We start from the raw sequence: 21,170 nt of genomic DNA, 5'->3' as shown, positions 1-21,170 counted from the left end.
TCCTTGAAAGGGCAGCTGCTGTGAGAGCCCTCTCCAGCCCCACCCACCTCACAGGGTGTTTGTTGTGGGGGAGGAAGGTAAAGGAGATTGTGAGCCGCTCTGAGACTCTTCGGAGTGGAGGGCGGGATATAAATCCAATATCATCTTCTTCTTCAGTGGTTTAAGTTGGAAAGGTGGGGGACTAGTGGAATTTGGCAAAGCGATTTTTAAAATAAAACATCAAGAAAAAGCACAAGGCTCTGACTCTGTGGAAACAATGAAATGGCATTGTAAACTTCTCCCCACCAGTCTACTCAGATTGGCAAAGCCTTTACAGTATTATATCCCCCTTTGGCTGTGGGTTCCCACAACAGAGTACTCACTAGGTTAGGTCCATTCAGGAGAGATAAGCCGGCTGAAAGCATCAAACCTTGTTTGCAAGGACAAAATTCCAGGAAGTATGAGTTTCAGCTAACTGTAGAAAAGCTGAAAATATAACCATCTCCACTCCATTTGAAACCATTGCAGAGTACAGACAAAGCTGCGAAGAAAATGTACAATGGATCTTAAAATCCATCTCAGATTTTCCTTGCAGCAGCCAGCAAAGAAAGGCAGGAAGAACCTGGGACTCAGCCTGCAAGCTTCAAAGGGTGCTTCAAAGAGCCTTTGAAGCTCCCAGGCTGAAACTGAAAGAGTCTGTGCCTGGAAGCTTCAAAGAGCCTGGGAGTTTCAATGCGTAAGGACAGAAGAGGAAGGAGGGGGGAGAAAAGAGTTATGCGGGCCTGATCAAAGCCTTGGGCAGGCCGATGCGGCCCGCTGGCCAGGTGTTTGACACTCCTGCTCTAAGCCATTAGCCGGCTTGGCTTGGAGAAGTGATTTAAAGAGACAAATGCCTTCTCCAAGCTGGCTGATGGGGGTGGTGAAAGAGCTACATGTGGCTCCCGAGCCACAGTTTTGCCACCCCTGGTTTAAAAGCTGCTCTGCCACCTTTCTGATATTAATTGCTAGCAGCCTGGTTCCCTTTTGGTTCAAATGAAGCCTGGTTCTTTTGTACAGGTTTAGCTTGTCCCAGAAAGTTCCCCAGTGCCTCACAAATCTAAACATTTCTTCATGGCACCACTTCCTCATCCACATGTTGGGACCCCTGATCTGTGCCTGTCTACCTGGCCCTGTGCATGGAAGCAGCAGCACTTCTGAGAATGCTACCTTGGAGGTCTTAGCGTCATTGTCGTCATCGTCATCACCATCAGTTACATGCTATTTCAATTTATTAAACACAACTTGCAACACAGTATTGGCTGATTTTTTAACCTGACTTATGGTGCAACCCACAGGGCGATCAGCCTAGTTTTGCTGCAATCTTCCCCCAAACAACTTCTAGTAAGACGAGTGGAAGACAGTCAATAGGCCCACAGATCAGCTGCTATTCAATGAACCCAATTTAACCCAGCTTTGCTATCTGGTACTTTATTGAGAGGGAAGAGGATAATTGCCTGTCCATCTGAAGAGCTCCCAGGATACAAAAGAACTATGTCATCTGGTCATCACTCGTTTCCAGCAACTCATCGTCAAAATCCAGCTCTGGCATCTTCAGCAGGTACTTATTTCTTTGAAATGGTCCAAGCTCTACCTCTGACATCCCTACTTCCCACACTGGGAAATCTGGAGCGGAACTCAACCACCAGTCTTCCATGGGTTCCTCTCCTATGAACCACCATTCCTAAGGAGAAATGAGGAAACTGCTCACAATAGGACTAAAAGGAATCTGACTTTCTCAGAGATCCAGACAATCAGAGAATCATAGGCTCTGTTCAGACGCACAGTAGAATCAGATGTCGCCGCTGTTTCCTTCCGGATTTAAAGTGGCTGATCAGACAGCAACATCTGCCTCCCAGTATTAACTCGTGGTAGCCCTCCCCCCCCCCCAATCCTTCTTGGAACCGGATTATTTTGTTACCTGCTCCTTTGCGGTGTTTTTTGAGTTCTCCAGTTTCACCTCGTAGTTTTCTCTGTCTGGATAATTCTGCTGCGATATTAACCAACTTCCGGATGTCCGAAGGCTGTCCCAGAGCAAAAGGAGCCTCAGACATCCGGTTTACGGTCACCATTTTTTTTTACTTCTTAGCGATATGCTCATAACCACATAATGTTTAACCTATGCACATATTCGCATAATGTGTGTGCATGTGCACACAAAATGCACGCATGTACATAGTAGTGGAAGAAGAAAAAGAACTGCATGGTGCCATCATGTGGACGGTAGAAGACGGTTTCACCGCGGAGTGATTCGAATTCCAGTATGGCAGTCTGATCGATAATATCCATAACAAAGATATTTGGAACAGAACCGGGTCAGTTTAACACGGACTCAACATGCTGTGTGAGCAGGGCCATAGAGTTGGAGGGGGCCATATAGGCCATTTAGTCTGACCCCCTGCTCAATGCAGAATCAGCCTAGAGCAGGGGTGGCCAAACTTGCTTAATGTAAGAGCCACATAGCATAAATGTCAGATGTTTGAGAGCTGTAATACATGAACATCAGATGCTTGAAATCCGCGAGGAAGGAAGGAAAATAGATGGGAAGGGAGAGGTGGAAAGAAAGCAACTTAAACTTTAAATGCATTCTCCAAGCCAGCCAATGGGGCAGTGGAGGCTTCAAGAGCCACACAATTTGTGTGAAGGAGCCACAGTTTGGCCGCCTTTGGCCTAGAGCATCCCAGACCAGTGTTCGTCCAGCCACTGCTTAGAGACTGTCAGTGAGGGGTAGCTCACCACCTTCCTTGGTAGCTAATTCCGCCGTTGAACAACTCTTACTGTAGTAAAGTTTTTCCTAACATCCAGTCGATACCTTCCCATCCTTCATTTAAACCCATTATTATGGGTCCTCTCCCCTGCTGCCAACAGGAATAGCTCCCTGCCCTCCTCTAAGGGACAGCCCTTCAAAGACTTATAGAGAGCAATCATGCCCCCCCACCTCCTCTTCTCCAGAAGACAGAAGGAGGCTCTTACATTCCCAAGTCCTCAACCTTGAGTTCTTCTGTTATTGTTATTTGTTTAAGGCTACATGCTGGAATCTTGTTATGGCGAAAAACATTGTGATTAGCATGTGTCTCTCTCCACTTAATAGGAAGCACCAAGCCACTAGGGCCTGAAGATGTCCTGCTTTTACTCGCGATCGCCAGCTGGCAGAGATCAGCTCCCCTGGAGAAAATATACTGCAAGATAAATCACCAGCGAAAAATGCCACTTTCACACTTACAGTGTGTACATGTGTTCTATTTAGTGCAATTTATAAGAAAGTAGAAGTTGATAAACATGCATGAATAATGCAGCTACCCAAAGCTGAAACACAAAACCAAAACGCAAAGTGTCCTTTTCTCCCCCAAGCGTCCTTGTAATAAGCTTTAAGCATCAAGCCGCCGCCACTTTTTTCAGTTCGTAAGTCCACAATTTGGGTGGAGTCTTCAGCTATAAAAATCAAACTGAGAGAATAAGGAACTGTATCCCCAGGATTTCCCACAGTTTCATGCTTCTGTCCTTCCTCAGCCTTTTTTCTCGCAGATGCTGTTTTTATCTGAAGCTAGTGTATACATCAGTTTTAAAAACATCATACATCAGTTTTTATAGCTGAACACTTAAAGACTCCACCCAAATTGCGGACTTATGAACAGGTCCGGCCCGAGCCCTTCCCACGACCTAGGCAGCACAGCTCTGCCCGCCCCTCAGTCCCTGTGCCTGCTGCGGGCCTACTCGCAAGTAGGCGCAGGTGCTACTCATGAGTAGTCAGTGAGTGCTACTCACGAGTAGCCCCACGCTTGCCAACTAAACCCCCCCATGCTCCGCTCGCTCCTCCCCTTGCTGCGAGGTCTGTGGGTGTTTTGAAGAAGAGACCTCTCGAGGAAGTTTCTTCCCCCTCAGAGTTGGTATGGCTGGGTGCCCTCGCAGCAAAGGGGGTGGTGTTGGGCCGGCAGGCGCTGGGCTACTCGTGAGTAGCCCCATGCCTGCTGCCTACTCGTGGGTAGCACTGAGCTTCTTGGGCCGGGCGGGAGCTGGCGGTGGCGGCAGGGCGAGCTTGGGGGGCAGGAGGGATGGAGCTGGCAGCGGCAGGGCGCACTTCGGGGAGGGGGGCGGGAGGGAGCTGGCTGTGGGGGTGGCAGGGCGAGCTTCTGGGGGGGAGGGTAGGAGTGCGGCAGGCGGGAGGGAGCTGGTGGCAGGGGGGACAGCAAATTAGGCGGTTGTCTTGGGCACTGGGAGGGGGGAAGCCTGATTCGGTACCCCCTCACTCCTGGCGCCCTAGACAACTGCCTAGTTTGCCTAGTGAGAGAGCCGACTCTGTCTATGAACTGAAAAAAGCGGTAGCTGCCTGATGATTAAAGCTGAATGCCAGTTTGGTGTAGTGGCTAAGTGAGCAGACTCTTATCTGGGAGAACCGGGTTTGATTCCCCACACCTCCACTTGCACCTGCTGGAATGGCCTTGGGTCAGCCATAGATCTCGTAGGAGTTGTCCTTAAAAGGGCAGCTTCTGTCAGAGCCCCCTCAGCCCCACCCACCTCACAGAGTGTCTGTTGTGGGGGGAGAAGATAAAGGAGATTGTGAGCCGCTCTGAATTCAGAGTATAAGGCGGGATATAAATCCAATACCTTATTATTATTACAAGGATGCTTGGGGGAGAAAAGGACACTTTGCGTTTTGGTTTTGTGTTTCAGCTTTGAGTAGCTGCATTATTCATGCTTGTTTATCAACTTCTACTTTCTTATAAATTGCACTAAATAGAACGCATGTACACACTGTAAGTGTGAAAGTGGCATTTTTCACCAGTGATTTATATTGCAGTATAAGAGCCACGTAATGCAGAGTGGTAAAGCTGCAGTCGGAGCCCTCTGCTCACGACCTGAGGTCGATCCCAGTGAAAGCTGGTTCAGGTAGCCGGCTCGAAGTTGACTCAGCCTTCCATCCTTTCAAGGTTGGTAAAATGAGTACCCAGCTTGCTGGGGGGAAAGTGTAGATGACTGGGGAAGGCAATGGCAAACCACCCCGTAAAAAGTCTGCCGTGAAAACGTTGTGAAAGCAACGCCACCCCAGAGTCTGAAATGACTGGTGCTTGCACAGGGGACTTCCTTTATATTATCATTACATTGGTACCCCTGGAGAAAATGGCTGCTTTGAAGGGTGGACTCTAGGGCATCGTACCACTGTGGTAGGTGGGGCTGAGAGAGCTCTGCTCTTGAGAGAACAGCTCTGAGAGAACTGTGAATGACCCAAAGGTCACCCAGCTGGCTGCATGTGGAGGAGGAGTGGGGAATCAAACCCGGTTCCTCCCAGATTAGAATCTGCCACTCCTCCAGATTAGATTTTGTGGGAGTGCAATGAGGACGTACGCATATGAGAGATCCATGTATTCAGAATCAGCCAAAATAATTTTAAGTCTCCGTCAGCTGCTGCTACACAGGCACAAACTGTTACCCATGCAGAAAATACGGAAGTGCAAAAGCCATTCATAGTCCTTCTTGAGAAAGCTAGATGGTGCTCCTGAACCTTCACAATAATGTGTGAAGCATAAAAGCTGAAAAAATACTTTCAGCAAAGTTGCTACATGCTGGAACCTTGATATGGTTCCAGCCATTACATGTCAAACAGACAAGCTGCCACATTCAGTTTCTAGAACGTGTCGTCCTTCTAGTGTTCAAACTCATAATGGCCCTCAGGGCTCCTCTGCACTCTCATTTTTCTTGCTTGTGCATCCCAGTTGCTTCTTCCCCCCCCCTTTTCCGCATGTGTTTTGCACCTTCTAATGGTCAGTTCTATATCACATCGTTGTATACCTGCCATATTTCCATGCAGGTTTATATGCTGGACATACAGCGATGTAATATCAAATTGACCACTAGCGGGAACAAAACATATGCAGAAAAGAACCCCCTCCCCCAGCAATAAGGAGACACAAGCAGTGAAAATGAGGATGTGGAAGAGCCCTCAATCTGAATGAAAGCATTTTTGATTTATTGCTCAAATGTCATGTGACCACTGAGCAGGGATTCAGTGGCCTCTAATCTGAAGGAGCAGTAGACTCTAATCCGGAGAGCCAGGTTTGATTCCCCACTCCTTCCTCTTCAGCACAGTTCTCTCAGTGCTGTCCTCTCAAGAGCAGTTCTCTCAGAGCTCTCTCAGCCCCACTGATCTCACGGGGTGTTTTGTTGTGGGGGGAGGACGAGAACAAGATTGTAAGCCACTCTGAGTGAAGGGCAGGGTATAAATCCAATCTCCTCCTCCTCCTCCTCCTCTTCTTCATCTTCTTCAGCTCAGCTGTGGCACACTCTTTTTAAAATGGCTGTTCGTCTCAGTGTGTTACATGCCCCATCTGGTATTCTACAGTATTCAGAGCTTTTTTTGTACCAGGAATTCCTTTGCATATTAGGCCACACCCTGTGATGTAGCCAATCCTCCAAGAGCTTACAGGACTCTTCACAGTGCACTGTCTGAGGTCCCAAAGAAAGCTGGTGGTGGTGGTTGATAAGACCTTACCTGGCTAAACTCCAGCCAAGATTTCTCCAACTCGTTTTCCTTACAGCTCTGGAATGCCATATTGAGATACGTTTCGCTCTGTTCATAGTTCCCAAGCATCAAGTGGACATAGGCTTTCAGGTGGTAAACTCTGGGGTAGTAGACCGGGCTTGTGGAGCACTGTGTCAATATCTTTTCCAAATGCTAGCAAGAGAGTAAGGGAGGGAGACATCGGGCAGAGTCAAGGGTTTAACGCAAGGCAACAGGAAAGGCCGTAAGGAGTCTTGAAGAAAAGAGGAACGTTTTTGTGAACCACCCCGTTGTTATGTATTTGCTGGGTTCACTGTCAGTAGGCCTGAGCTTGGAGCGTGCTTCCGTTACTCTCCAGGATCCTGATGCCTGCATTCTGATTGGGTGTTCTCTTAGAACCGGCCAATCGGGACACGAGGCATTTCTTCCAGGAAATGCAAATGAAGGATCCTGGAGAGACCAATAGGAGGGGGCGTGTCTGCCTACAGGGGGCGTGTCTAACAGAGCCACAGTGTACATATTGAGTGGAGTGGCCTGTTCTGTTTGTGACTGCTTCTTCTTGCAATAAACTGTTGCTGCTTACTGAAGAGCTGACGGAACTCATTTTACAATACCAGTTATCAAGGCCACATGTTGTCCTTGTTACATCGTGATCTTCCTTGCTGCAAAGGCCTAAGAACCAAGAGTGGAGAGAGCTGCGTAGGCTTCCCAATCCCCAGGTCCCAGCGGGGAATCCCCCGTTTTTACAGGCCTCTCCCCGCCCCCAGCCAGCTGGCCGGTGGGGGAAGCCCCGCCCCCCACAATTACCATGTAGTTTTAGAGCTCCTGCAGGTCCGTTTTTAAAATATGTGCCTTTAAGGCTGAGCAGGAAGCAGGAAACAGGAAGGGCTTTGGAGAACGGCCCCTCCCTTTGTTTTGCTTTCGTTTTCAGATGAAATAAAGTTCTGCAGGAACAAGACCCAGTAAGTATTTGTGTGTGTGAGAGAGGGAGGGGGCAAGGGATTCCCTGGTTTGGAGGCCCTCCCCCCGCTTTAGAAAGTGTGTGTGGGGGGGGAGGGAAATGTCTATTGGGCACTCTATTATTCCCTATGGAGAACGATTTCCATAGGGAATAGTGGGGAATTGATCCATGGGTATTGGGGGCTCTGGGGGGGCTATATTTTGAGGCACAGGCACCAAATTTTTAGTATAACATCTAGTGCCTCTCCCCAAAATACCCCCCAAGTTTCAAAACGATTGGACCAGGGGGTCCATTTCTATGAGCCCCAAAAGATGGTGCCCCATCCTTCATTATTTCCTATGAAAGAAAGGCATTTTAAAAGTGCTGTCCCTTTAAATGTGATGGCCAGAACTCCCTTGGAGTTCAATTATGCTTGTCACACCCTTGTTCCTGGCTCCACCCCCGAAGTCTCCTGGCTCCGCCCCCAAAGTCCCCAGATATTTCTTGAATTGGACTTGGCAACCCTAGAGCTGCGACACCTGACTGCTCCCACACTGTATGAGCAGGGCTCCTTCACCCTCTCTGGCTTGATGCAGAGCCTCCTTAAACAAGCCAATTTTCCCATGTCCTTGTAGTGCCTCCTCCCTCTCAGCCAATCAGGCCGTAAGAGTAGGGTTGCCAGGTCCAATTCAAGGAATATCTGGGGATTTTGGGGGTGGAGCCAGGAGCAAGGGTGTGACAAGCATCATTGAACTCCAAAGGGAGTTTTGGTCATCACATTTAAAGGAACTGCACACACCTTAGGAAATAATGGATAGGGGCACCTTTTTTTGGGTTTCATATAATTGGACCCCCTGGTCCAATCTTTGCAGCTTGGGGAGGTTTTTGTGGAGAGGCACTGGGTGCTATGCTGAAAATATGGTGCCTCTACCTCAAAAAATAGTGCCCCCCCCAGAGCCACAGATACCTGCAGATCAATTCTCCATTATACCCTATGGGAATCGGTCTCCATAGGGAATAGTGGAGTATCCAGCAAACATTTCCCTCCCCTCCCCCCCCTTCCTGATGACCCTGAAACGGGGGGAAGGGCCTCCAAACCGGGGGATCCCCTCCCCCCACCTGGGGATTGGCAACCCTACGTAAGAGCCCTGTGGGATCTCTCCCAATTCCGCAGAGCCTGTAAAACAAAACTCTGTCGACAGGCCTATAAAAACTAATGTGGGAGAAGGCTGCCTCTTCTATGCTGCTGAGCTATACCATCAAAAGGACCACTAATGGACAATCAGAAGAACTGTGACATCACAAATAATCTGATCCGCCTATGCTGAAATTCTTGCATAGCACCAAATACTTATTAATTTTTTTTATTATTTTTTTAACAGAGGTCTAGGTTTTTATTGTTATCATTAAATAGCGCAGGGGTATGTTTGGCCACTGTTAAGAATGCAGGCATGGAGAGGGGAGTGTCGGATGGGTATGTCATTGCAAATGTAACAGTAACATAGCGTATATCAGGGGTGGCCAACAGTAGCTCTCCAGATGTTTTTTGCCTACAACTCCCATCAGCCCCAGCCAGCATGGCCAATGGCTATGGCTGATGGGAGTTGTAGGCAAAAAAACATCTGGAGAGCTACCGTTGGCCACCCCTGGCATATAACTTGCAGAAAGGACTAAAACACTAACAAATACAATTCAATGCACATTTTCAAACCAGTGCAATTCCTTTTTTCACACTGGATTAAACATTATTTTGTACACCAAACAAGATCAGTGCTGTTTATCTTTGCCTTTTGTGCAAGAAGAAAACCTGCCACTTCTGCTATCAGTAAGCATGAATGAATTTTTTTACATGTCTTCCTGCCCCCCACTCCAGAATTAAAAAGATTTTTAATCCTCACACGCCCATACACTGAATTGTTTCTCTCACTAAGGAAGCTTTTGTTTGTTTGTTTTAATATAAACAAGCATGCAACACACCCGCTCGTTAATAATGGAATGGCAGAAGTCACAGATTCGCTTCAATAAAGCTCATGTTGATTTAACGAGTGCTGGACCTGAATAAAACACCTTAGCAGCTGGACACCTTTAATAAGGTCCAGTCAGGTCTGTTAAGGTGCTTATTAAATTGTTATTATTAAGTTGTATTGCTTTAAAAATTGTAACTGAAATTTGTGGTTTTAACATGACTGTTAGCCGCCCTGAGTCCACTTGTGGAGTGGGCGGCATATAAATTAAAGGTAAGTAAATTTAAAAATAAATAAAAAATAAAAGCAGGAAATGTCCTGGAGCCTTGTCTCAGCTGCAGCCGTCTCCTGGGTTGTTCCCTCCCCCTGGGGCAGGGCTGAATGCTGTAATGGGCTCCACCTGCCAAACTCAGTTACTTAACCCAGAGTCTGCAGCCCCGCCTACTCATTTCAGGAACATCCGGGCCGTGTATGGTTGGCCTCTGTAAATGAGAGTCTGGGATGAGCCCCATCACTGAGCACATTATATTTTTTCTTCTCCTCCTTTCCCCATTTCCAAGTCGTTTTTTGAGCAGGAATGCACAGGAATTGAGAAATGAATGGAGAATTGATCTGCGGGTATCTGGGGCACTGGGGGGGGGCTGTTTTTTGAGATGGGAGGCACCAAAGTTACATTTGGAGCCTCTCCCCAAAGTACCCGCAAAGTTTCAAAAGGATTGGACCAGGAGGTCCAATTCTATGAGCCCTCAAAGAAGGAGCCCCTAGCCTTCATTATTTCCAATGGAGGGAAGGCCTTTTGTGCAGCCCCTGTCAATGTGGTGGCCAGAACTGCCTTTGGAGTTCAATTATGCATGTCACAACCTTGCTCCTGGCCCCACCCCAATGTCTCCTGGCTGCACTCCCAGAGAGTCCCCAGATATTTCTTGAGCTGGACCAGGCAACCCTAGGGTCTTAGGCTTTTGCTAGGCCAAAACCACGGTGCGCTTGTCCACGCTTCTCACCTTTAAAATCTTGTTGCGTATCTCTCGAACTCTGTCGGGCCTTTCTCCAATATATCTTTGCAGCAGCAGAGCCTCGCATTCCACAAACTTGCAGAGTCCATAATTAGCAGAGAGGGAGCCGGTAGTTCTCGTCACCAGCCTTCTGGCCTGTTCGAACGGTCCTCTGAATTCCTCCCAAAACTCAAGTCTGCCAAACCTTGATGTGCAAGACAGACCCACAGGAATCACATTTTAGGAAGCAGAAGACCAGGCCCTTTTCTCTCAGAATATATAATCTGGACTCTGGTATTCAGCATGAAGGGACCTTAACATGATGAAGTGCTGACCTGGCTCCCATAGGGCTGCCAAACCCGAGGCCGGGCAAGGGTTCTCCCACCCTGGAGGTTGCCAACATTGGGCTGGTGGGGGTAACCTCCACCGACATCGCCGGCGCAATGATGTCACCTGCAAGTGACCTATTTTGCCGGCGACGTCAAGTGCTGGTCGGTTGCTCTAGGCATTTCTGGGAAAAAACTATAGTTTTCCTCAACATTCTAGCAATTTGGGAGGGAAAACTCTATGGTACAATAGGTACCACAGAGTTTTCCCCTCCCAGATTGCTAGAGCATCCGGAGGCCATGGGGAACATGGCAACTCTAGGCTCCCAGAACCCCATGCCACTTTGGCATGGATTTGGGTCTGTACGCTACAAATTGTATACTGCCTTCCCCATCCTAGGTCCAAGGCTGGTTGGTGAAGAGCTCATCTCTAGATTGCAGAGATCAGTTCCCCTGGAGAATATGGATGCTTTGGAGCAGGGGTGTCAAACATGCTGGCCAGGGGCTGAATCAGGCCCCCGGAGGGCTCCTATCAGGCTGAGCAAGTCTACCTCCTTCTCCCTCTCTGCTTCCTTCTGCATCTCAGCTTGCTTTGCAAGGCTTGCTCAATCGCACAGCAGCTACAGAGCAAAACCTCAATTTTCTCCATTGGTTGAGGCTCCTCTGCCTCCTAGTCCCATGAGGAGGGAGGGAAAGAGCCAGAGCTTCCTTTGCCCTGTTCCCTGGATCCCATGGGAGAAATACAAAGAAAGCACCTTTTAAGACCAACAAGTGCTAAGGTTTTAAGCATGTTTTACATTAAAAAAAAAACTTTAGTCATGTTTTTCTGTGTCCTTTAAAAACTACATATCTCTGCTACCTAGTCTTAAATAGGTACACCCATGGCACGGCCCGACATGGCCCGGCCCAACGAAGTCTCATTTAGATCCAGGGCTGTAGCCAGGACTTCATGTTCCGTGAGACCCACAGCAGGTTTTTTTTGTTTGTTTGAGGAGTCCAGGGGGGGCCACCCAGTTTGCCAGCCTTGGGCTCTCTGCACTGCAATCTGCCTTGAGTTCCACAAGCAACCCCCCTTCGCCTGGGCAGTCACAGCAGCTCCGCTCCCCCCACCCCTTTCTTATGTGCCCCTCTCTCAGAGAGACAGAGATCTCTTGCTTTCCCCCCCCCCCGCCCCTTTTTGCTCTGCATGCTGTGTTAGGGAAGGGGAGAGGAAAAGCAAAAAGACCAGCAGCAGTGCTACTACTTGTTCAGAGTGGTGGTGAGCAAAGAGGAAGGATTGGGGACCCTCCAATGGAGGAGCCATATAGTTGGAAGGGGGAGGGAAAAGATGGGCTTGGCCCCTCCCAGGTCCCACTGTAGCTACGGGCCTGTTTAGGACAGATCCGGCCCTCGTAACAAATTAGTTCAACACCCCTGCTTTGGAGGGTGGACTCTGTGGAGGTCCTTGTCCTCCCAGCCTCCCCCCACCCCACAAATCTGGAGCTTTCTAATCTGAATCTAGCAACCTTACACCCCATCTTCTGCTGGTGGCTAGAGGGGACCTGGCAACCCTACCAGGGCAGCCTCTCTCTAGGGTTGCCAGGTCCAATTAAAGAAACATCTGGGGACTTTGGGGGTGGAGCCAGGAGCAAGGTTGTGACAAGCATCATTGAACTTCAAAGAGAGTTCTGGCCATCACATTGAAAGGGACTGCACAAAAAGGCCTTCCCTCCACAGGAAATGAAGGATAGGGGGGCCTTCTTTGGGGGCTCATAGAACTGGATCCCCTGGTCCAATCTTTTTGAATCTTGGAGGGTATTTTGGGGAGAGGCACTGGATGCTATGCTGAAAATTTGGTGCCTCTACCTCAAAAAACAGCCCCCTCAAGAGCCGCAGATACCCGCAAATCAATTCTCCATTATACCCTATGGGAATCGGTCTCCACAGGGAACAGTGGAATATCCATCAGACATTTCCCTCTCTCGCTTTCTGATGACCCTGAAGTGGTGGGGAGGGCCTCCAAACCAGGGGATCCTCTGCCCCTACTCAGTATGGAGGCCCTCCCTTCGCTTCAGGGTCATCAGATCCGGGGGGAGGGGGAGAGAAATGTCAGCTGGGCACTCCATTATTTCCTGCAGAGAAAACCGCAGTTCAAAACTGGTTTAAAGAAAATCGAGGCAACAGCGGAGTTGGCACCTATTTCACCTAAACCAATGTAGATGTTTCAGGAAGCTCTGATGCAAGACAAGGGCGAACCCGTTATGAAGTGTGAAAGCAGTGACCGTTTTCGCACACAGCTCACCTCGCAGTCACAATCCTGTTCCCTCTGCAGCGTCCAGTCAGATTTCCCACCATCTGCGCCGGAGTTACAGAAAGTGCCGTGGCTTTTGCGTAGCAAACGTAAACCGCTAAAACCCAGTTTACGTTTGCTACGCAGAAGCTGCAGCACTTCCTGTAACTCTGGCGCAGATGGTGGGAAATCCGACCAGACGCTGCAGAGGGAACAGGATTGTGACTGCGAGGTAAGCTGTGTGGGAAAACGGTATGAGTTTCCAATGCAGAGATAAAGAGAAACAAACTGTCAGTGTAAAATAGGGTTGCCAAGTCCAATTCAAGAAATATCTGGGGACTTTGGGGGTGGAGCCAGCGGTCTTTGGGGGTGGAGTCAGAAGCAAGGGTGTGACAAGCATAATTGAACTCCAAGGGAGTTCTGTCCATCACATTTAAAGGGACAGCACACCTTTTTAAATGCCTTCCTTTCATAGGAAATAATGAAGGATAGGGGCACCTTCTTTTGGGGCTCATAGAATTGGACACTCTGGTCCAATCTTTTTGAAACTTGGGGGATAATTTGGAGAGAGGCACTGGATGCTATACGGAAAATTTGGTGCCTCTACCACAAAATACAGCTTTCCCAGAGCCCCCAGATACCCGTGGACCAATTCTCCATTATTTCCTATGGGAATAAGTCTCCATGGGGAATAATGGAGTGCCCAGCAGACATTTTCCTCCCCCCTCCTGCTTTCTGATGACCCTGAAGCGGGGGGAGGGCCTCCAAACTGAGGGATCCCCTGCCCCCACCTGGGGATTGGCAACCCTAGTGTAAAAACAGCCTGTATCCACTGGACATTCAGGATTACTCCCCGTGGTAGCTCTGAGGCAGGTACTCCAGAACACACAAAAGTTTTTCTACCAAGCGCTGCTATGACATTAAGTGGAAACACTCCTGCCCACAGGTACGGGAACCCATTTGTGTGACTGCGCAGCCAACTGAACATCATAAGAACATAAGAGAAGCCATGTTAGATCAGGCCAATGGCCCATCCAGTCCAACATTCTGTGTCACACAGCGGCCAAATATATATATATATATATATACACACACACACACACACACATACACACTGTGGCTAATAGCCACTGATGGACCTCTGCTCCATATTTTTATCTAACCCCCTCTTGAAGGTGGCCATGCTTGTGGCCGCCACCACCTCCTGTGGCAGTGAATTCCACATGTTAATCACCCTTTGGGTGAAGAAGTACTTCCTTTTATCCGTTTTAACCTGTCTGCTCAGCAATTTCATCGAATGCCCACGAGTTCTCGTATTGTGATAAAGGGAGAAAAGTACTTCTTTCTCTACTTTCTCCATCCCATGCATTATCTTGTAAACCTCTATCATGTCACCCCTCAGTCGACGTTTCTCCAAGCTAAAGAGCCCTAAGCGTTTCAACCTTTCTTCATAAGGAAGGTGTTCCAGCCCTTTAATCATTCTAGTTGCCCTTTTCTGAACTTTCTCCAATGCTATAATATCCTTTTTGAGGTGCGGCGACCAGAACTGCACACAGTACTCCAAATGAGACCGCACCATCGATTTATACAGGGGCATTATGATACTGGCTGATTTGTTTTCAATTCCCTTCCTAATAATTCCCAGCATGGCGTTGGCCTTTTTTATTGCAAACGCACACTGCCTTGACATTTTCAGTGAATTATCTACCACGACCCCAAGATCTCTCTCTTGGTCAGTCTCTGCCAGTTCACACCCCATCAACTTGTATTTGTAGCTGGGATTTTTAGCCCCAATGTGCATTACTTTGCACTTGGCCACATTGAACCGCATCTGCCACGTTGACGCCCACTCACCCAGCCTCAACAGATCCCTTTGGAGTTCCTCACAATCCTCTCTGGTTCTCAGCACCCTGAACAATTTAGTGTCATCCGCAAATTCAAACATCAGTCACAGAGCATAGTGTGCTAGCTCACAATGCCAGTGGAACACCTCGGGTGACTGTTGTGTTCACACAAAATCTCCAGGATTTGGAGGGAAAATGCAAGGTGCTGTGAAACGTTACCAGATTGCCACGGAAGAGTACAGGTTGAGCATGATGCCACTTTGAGACATAAGGATGCAGTTTCTTTCGTTGGCACAAATGAAGTCCAGGCAGTATTGAAACGGCTTATATGAAAAACCTGCAAAAGAATACCTGCATCAGTGAACAGGCGCCCCTGATTGCATGACTCAAGTCCAAGTCTGAAGTAACAAAAGTGCTGGAAATTGTAGGAGAGGGAAAGTCTAATAAAAGCATTAGAACAGGGGTGTCAAACATGTGGCCCGTGGGCCGGATCAAACTCCTAGAGGGCTCCTATCAGGCCTGGAAACAACTCACTGTCGTCTGCTTCCTTCTTGCTTTGCCAGGCTTGCTTAATGGCACAGAGCAAAGTCTCTATTTTCTTCATTGGCTGATCAGCATAAAAAGCAACTTATGTACGAAAGCTTGCAGTGCTCAGCCATTTCATGTCTTCCCCTGGGTCCTAGGCTCAAAGCATTGACCATGAGAATTCTGTAAGGAATGTCAGTAAATCAAAAGTAGGTTTGCAACTTACAGCTACACACCTGAGCCCCCTTGTGGGAAAGGGCAGAATACAAATTAAGAAAAATAAATGAAAAAAATAAAACAAATAACAACACCTGAGCAGCATACTCAAGATTGTTACAGCACAGACATTGTTGCCAGACTTCGATGCAATGATTCAGAGCAAGAGGTGTCAGTTATCAGAGACTGTTAAAATAAAAATATTGAAAGAGTGCTAGTCTTTTAGGCATGGGAGGAATCGGTCTCAGACACATGTGCTTTGTTTTGAACCCCAAGATGGAAGTTTTCACATAAAATGACATTTTCTGGAAAGAAACGTTGTGCTAGAAGACAGATAAAGAGCAGGGCTTTTTTTTTTGTAGAAAAAGCCCAGCAGGAACTGGGCTAGGAAATACCTGGATATTTTGGAGGTGGAGCCTGGGGAGGGCAGGGTTTGAGGAGGGGAGAGACCTCAGGAGGGCACAACATCACAGAGTCCAGTCTCCAAAGCAGCCATTTTTCTCCAGGGGAACTGATCTTTGGAGTCTGGAGATTAGCTAAACAGTGGGAGATCTCCAGGCCCCACCTGGTGGCTGGCAACCCTAAACCCAGGGGTGGAATTCTAGCAGGAACTCCTTTGCATATTAGGCCACACACCTGATGTAACCAATCCTCCAAGAGCTTACAAAAAAGAGCCTTGTAAACTCTTGGAGGATTGGCTACAGCAGGGGTGTGTGGCCTAATATGCAAAGGAGCTCCTACTAGAATTCCATCCCTGCTAGGCTTGCCAATCCCCAGGTCCCAGCGGGAGTTCTCCCGCTTTCCCAGGCTCCTTCCCGCCCCCACTCAGCTGGCTGGCGGTGGGAAATCCCGCCCCCACAGCCACCATGTGACTTTCCCCCTCCGGAGGCTTCAGTCTCTGATTGGAAAGGCTTCCTCTTGGGATGGTGTGTCTGTGTTACTTTGAAGAAATTGGCAGCAACTTGTGAGTAGAGAGGCCAATCCCTTGCTTCAGAGTCGCCAGAAACGGTGGGGAGGGAAACGTCTGCTGGGCACTTCATTATTCCCTATGTGGAGATCAATTCTCATAGGGGATAATGGGGAATTGATCTGGAGGTATCAGGGGCTCTGGGGGGGCTGTTTTTTGAGGTAGAGGCACCAAATATTCAATATAGCATCTAGTGGCTCTCCCCAAACCCCCCCCCCCCCAAGTTTCAAAACGGTTGGACCAGGGGGTCCAATTTTATGAGCCTCAAAAGAAGGTGCCCCTATCCTTTATTATTTCCTATGGAAGGAAGGCATTTAAAAAGGTGTGCTGTCCCTTTAAATGTGATGGCCAGAACTCCCTTGGAGTTCAATTATGCTTGTCACACCCTTGCTCCTGGCTCCACCCCCAAAGCCCCCAGATATTTCTTGAATTAGACTTGACAACCCTAACCCCTGCCTACATCTGACGCCACTCCCATGAGTACAAGCCTCACCCCACCTCTCCTCCACTTCTTCCTTGCCCAGCCTACACTGGTACACTTTGAGAGCCACATCTTCCAGTTTAAATTATTTGCTTGCTGTTGAATCAGACTCAAGCATCACACACATTATGATAAGCACCCAGGGCATACCAGCATGAAGCAAGAGATCCAGGCATCCAGAAATGAAGTGTGCTTTCCCAATGATGTTGTCATCTCGGAAGGAGAGGTCCTCCAGCCAGCTCAACACTTGCACAGCTTCCTGGTACCTAAAGTAGAACAAAGAGGGGAAAAATCATCTCTGTTGGATTACAGTAGGGGTCATTCCTTGACCTCAGGCAGTTGGGGGTACATGAAGCAAGGTCTCCATAGATAACTCAGCTGATGGGTAGAAACCAGGGCTTTTTTTTGTAACAGGAGCTCCTTTGCATATTAGGTCACACACCCCTGATGTAGCCAATCCTATTTGAGTTTACAGTAGGCCCTGTACTAAGAGCCCTGTAAGCTCTTGGAGGATTGGCTACATCAAGGAGGTGTGGCCCAGGGGTGGAATTCTAGCAGGAGCTCTTTTGAATATTAGGCCACACCCCCTGATGTAGCCAATCCTCCTGGAGCTTACAGTAGGCCCTGCAAGAAAAGCCCTGTAAGCTCTTGGAGGACTGGGTACATTAGGAGGTGTGGCCTAATATGCAACAAGTTCCTGCTCCCCAAAAAGTCCTAGTTGAAACAGAGGGGAGGTGTGCCATTGACAATCACCAACTCAGGCTGCAATCAAGGACACAGGAAACCCCCCACCCCACCAATGGAAACTGGGTATGTTGAATTTGTCTTTTTATGACTGATGAAACATCTGCCAATGGTTTGTGTCTGCTCCATAAACAAACAAGAAGCCAGTGCACAAATACATCTGTGCTGGTTGTGACTGATGCATGACCATGAACAAAACTGGCTGCTTTCCTATCTAGAACGTTCTGCAGAACTGCCTTTAAACCACAGGTTCCGTGGCAGGTACAATCAGGGCTTTTTTTTTGTAGCAGGAACTCCTTTGCATATTAGGCCACACACACCTGATGTAGCCAATCCTCCAAGAGCTTACAGGGCTTTTCTTACAGGGCCTACTGTAAGCTTCAGGAGGATTGGCCATCAGGGGTGTGTGGCCTAACAGGCAAAGGAGTTCCAGCTACAAAAAAAGCCCTGGATGGGGGAGTCTGCAGAAGGTTTTAAAGCACAGGAAAAAGAGTTTCACCGATGATGCTGTTACCTAGGGCTTTTTTGTAGCAGGAACATATTAGGCCACACACCCCTAATGTAGCCAATCCAACTGGAGCTGACAATAGGCCCTGTATTAAAAGCCCTGTAAGCTTCAGGAGGACTGGCTGCATCAGGGAGGTGTGGCCTAATATGCAGAGGAGTTCCTGCTACAAAAATAAAGCCCTGGGTATAACAAACTTTTGCTCTCAACAAGGTGAAGCGGAAAGGGTTCTCTGAAGGGAGAGATTTCAAAAATGACTGCATTTGGTCAATATAGGAAGATTTCTATGGAAACTACCTGAGGCTGAGAAAAAGAGCACTGAAAAGGTCAGAGAGAGCACTGTAGTCGAGTTTGAATTTCTTCATCTGTACACACATCTGATGCCCTCGATAGCCTGCAAAGAAAGCAGCGCATGAAATTGTCCGGCCTCCTGATTATGTCATCACGATTAGTTGGGTGCTGTCAGGCATGTTGGAAGTACCTGGTGAGATGCCCCTGGGTCTCAGACCTCTGGAAGCAAGTGACCACAGAGTAGGCAGGGCAGTCAGGCACGCACTTCCAGTTTACTCTCTATAGTCACAGTTGCCCTTGGAAGTGCAAAGGAACACTGTTTCTCTTTCTCTATCCTAAGAACATAATCCCCTCTTGAAGCCGTCTATGCATGTAGCTGCCACCACCTCCTGTGGCAGTGAATTCCACATGTTAATCACGCTTTGGGTGAAGAAGTACTTCCTTTTACCCATTCTAACCCGACTGCTCAGCAATTTCATTGAGTGTCCACAAGTTCTGGTATTGCGAGAAAGGGAGAAGAATACTTCTTTCTCTACCTTCTCTATTGCATGCATAATCTTGACACATGGTAATCTCTACCATGTCACCCCTCAGTCGACATTTCTCCAAGCTAAAGAGCCCCAAGTGCTTTAACCTTTCTTCATAGGGAAAGTGTTCCAATTATTCAATCAATCTAGTTGCTCTTTTTCAGACTTTTTCCAGTGCTATATCTTTTTCTCCCAGTGCAAGATGCTGCTCTCTGCATCCATCCCCATCTGCCAGATAGATAATTTAGGATCTGTCTCTTTCTCTTAACCTGCACTATCAGACATGTATTTTTGTAATAATAATAATGACTGTAGATTTATACCCCACCCTTCTTTCTGAATCAGAGACTCAGAGTGGCTTACAATCTCCTATATCTTCTCCCCTCACAACAGACACCCTGTGAGGGTGACTTAACCGCGGACTTAACCACTACACCAAACAGTAACTATAAAAGTAGTTACTGTTTAGTTTCAGCTAGAAATGGTGGGTTTAACAACCACATGGTCTGTTCAAATTCAAAACAAACAGCTGCTAACTAAAAGAGAGTCACTTTGGTGTAGTGGTTAAGTGTGCGGACTCTTATCTGGGACAACCAGATTTGATTCCCCACTCCTCCACTTGCACCTGCTGAAATGGCCTTGGGTCAGCCATAGCTATTGCAGAGGTTGTCCTTGAAAGGGCAGCTGCTGTGAGAGCCCTCTCAGCCTCACCCACCTCCCAGGGTGAGAAGATATAGGAGATTGTAGGCCGCTCTGAGCCTCTGATTCAGAGAGAAGGGCAGAATATAAATCTGCAATTCTTCTTCTTCTAAAAAAGGATCTGGGCCTAGCAGAACCAGTACCTTTCCCAGCAAAGCTGACTTACCCAGCTGAATGGCTAAAGGCAGGTTCCCCAAGCATAGCTTCATGTAGGCCAAAGATACCGCCAGTTTAGCTATTGTGACGAGCTCTCCTCCAACAATTCCAAGGTGGGAACTGCGCTCGATGACCATTGCCTCATATTTCATCCATTCATGCTGATGGCCTATCAGCTGGCAGCAGAGCGAGAACTCCATGTAAGAGGAGATGATCTGCAACAGTCCAAAGGAGAAAACAACACATTGAGATGATGATTAATAACAGGACTTTGAGCAGGAACGCAGTTCCAGCTGACTTGTTATTGGGGGTGTGGCCTAATATACAAATGAGTTCCTTCTCGGCTTTTCCTTCAGAAGCCGTGTGAAACAATGTTTAAAGTACAGGATGTGGCCTAATATGCAAATGAGTTCCTGCTGGGCATTGTCTACAAAAAAAGCCCTGATTAATAATAATCAGGCCTCAGACTCAGCAGGAGCTCACAGGAACACAACTCCTGAACCTATCCGACAGTTCCTCCTCTTCCTCCCCACCTACCTTGTCCATTGAATAGTAGGTGCAGCTGCATAACCATCCCTGGATTAGGAGAGCGGGCAGCCAGCCACCAGGAGCTTTGCCACACCCCCAGCAGCCCTCATTAACCCCTGGAGGAGCCCACATCCCCCTTTCTCCACTTCTTATGTGATTTTGGGTAGCAGGTGACTTGCTGGCCTTTTGACTGGGGTGGCGGCGGCCCAGGAGAGCCCCAGGCGAGTGAGGCCTGCTTGGACTGGCTGGAGCTCTAGCCATCCCAGGCAGGCCTCGCTTACCTGGGGCTCTCCTTTCCTGCATCGGGTTGCTTTTGGCTGGGGGGGGTGGCATAAGCTAATGAGTTATGCTAATGAGATCCACCACTTATTTTTCTACAAAACAACCTCTGATAACGATGATATTTATTTATTTATTTATTATGTTAGATTTCTATCCTGCCCTTCCCAAAAACGGACTCAGGACAGGTCACAGTAATAAAACTCACATAGATACAAAACAACTAACTAAAACAACCAAAAGCAAAATCTAAAATTCTGACGACGACCAGGTCAAAAACCTAAATCTTGGCTGGCGCAGACAAATAGCAGCAACCAAGGGCAATACCTGCTCCACTGAGACTCACCATAGGGCCTGCATGTGGCAGGGAGGCCATGTTGATGTTTAATGATGTCCGCCCCCTCAA

The 21,170-nt window shown here is 48.1% G+C and overlaps 1 protein-coding gene across 1 annotated transcript in view; it reads right to left on the bottom strand.

The window, feature by feature from the left end:
• Nucleotides 1–1,507: 1,507 nt before the first annotated feature.
• Nucleotides 1,508–21,170, bottom strand: part of LOC132585220 (adenylate cyclase type 10-like) — a gene marked incomplete at its 5' end in the record, with an annotated part of 95,188 nt that continues 75,525 nt past the window's right edge. The window contains 7 exon segments of the mRNA XM_060257026.1: nucleotides 1,508–1,699; nucleotides 6,503–6,685; nucleotides 10,417–10,612; nucleotides 15,066–15,183; nucleotides 17,186–17,301; nucleotides 18,582–18,678; nucleotides 19,968–20,172. Of these exon segments, the coding sequence (XP_060113009.1) occupies nucleotides 1,508–1,699; nucleotides 6,503–6,685; nucleotides 10,417–10,612; nucleotides 15,066–15,183; nucleotides 17,186–17,301; nucleotides 18,582–18,678; nucleotides 19,968–20,172 (1,107 nt within the window).

Source organism: Heteronotia binoei, chromosome 16 (assembly GCF_032191835.1).
Source record: "Heteronotia binoei isolate CCM8104 ecotype False Entrance Well chromosome 16, APGP_CSIRO_Hbin_v1, whole genome shotgun sequence".
Lineage (NCBI taxonomy): Eukaryota > Metazoa > Chordata > Lepidosauria > Squamata > Gekkonidae > Heteronotia > Heteronotia binoei.
This window is presented reverse-complemented; position numbering and strand designations above follow the sequence as displayed.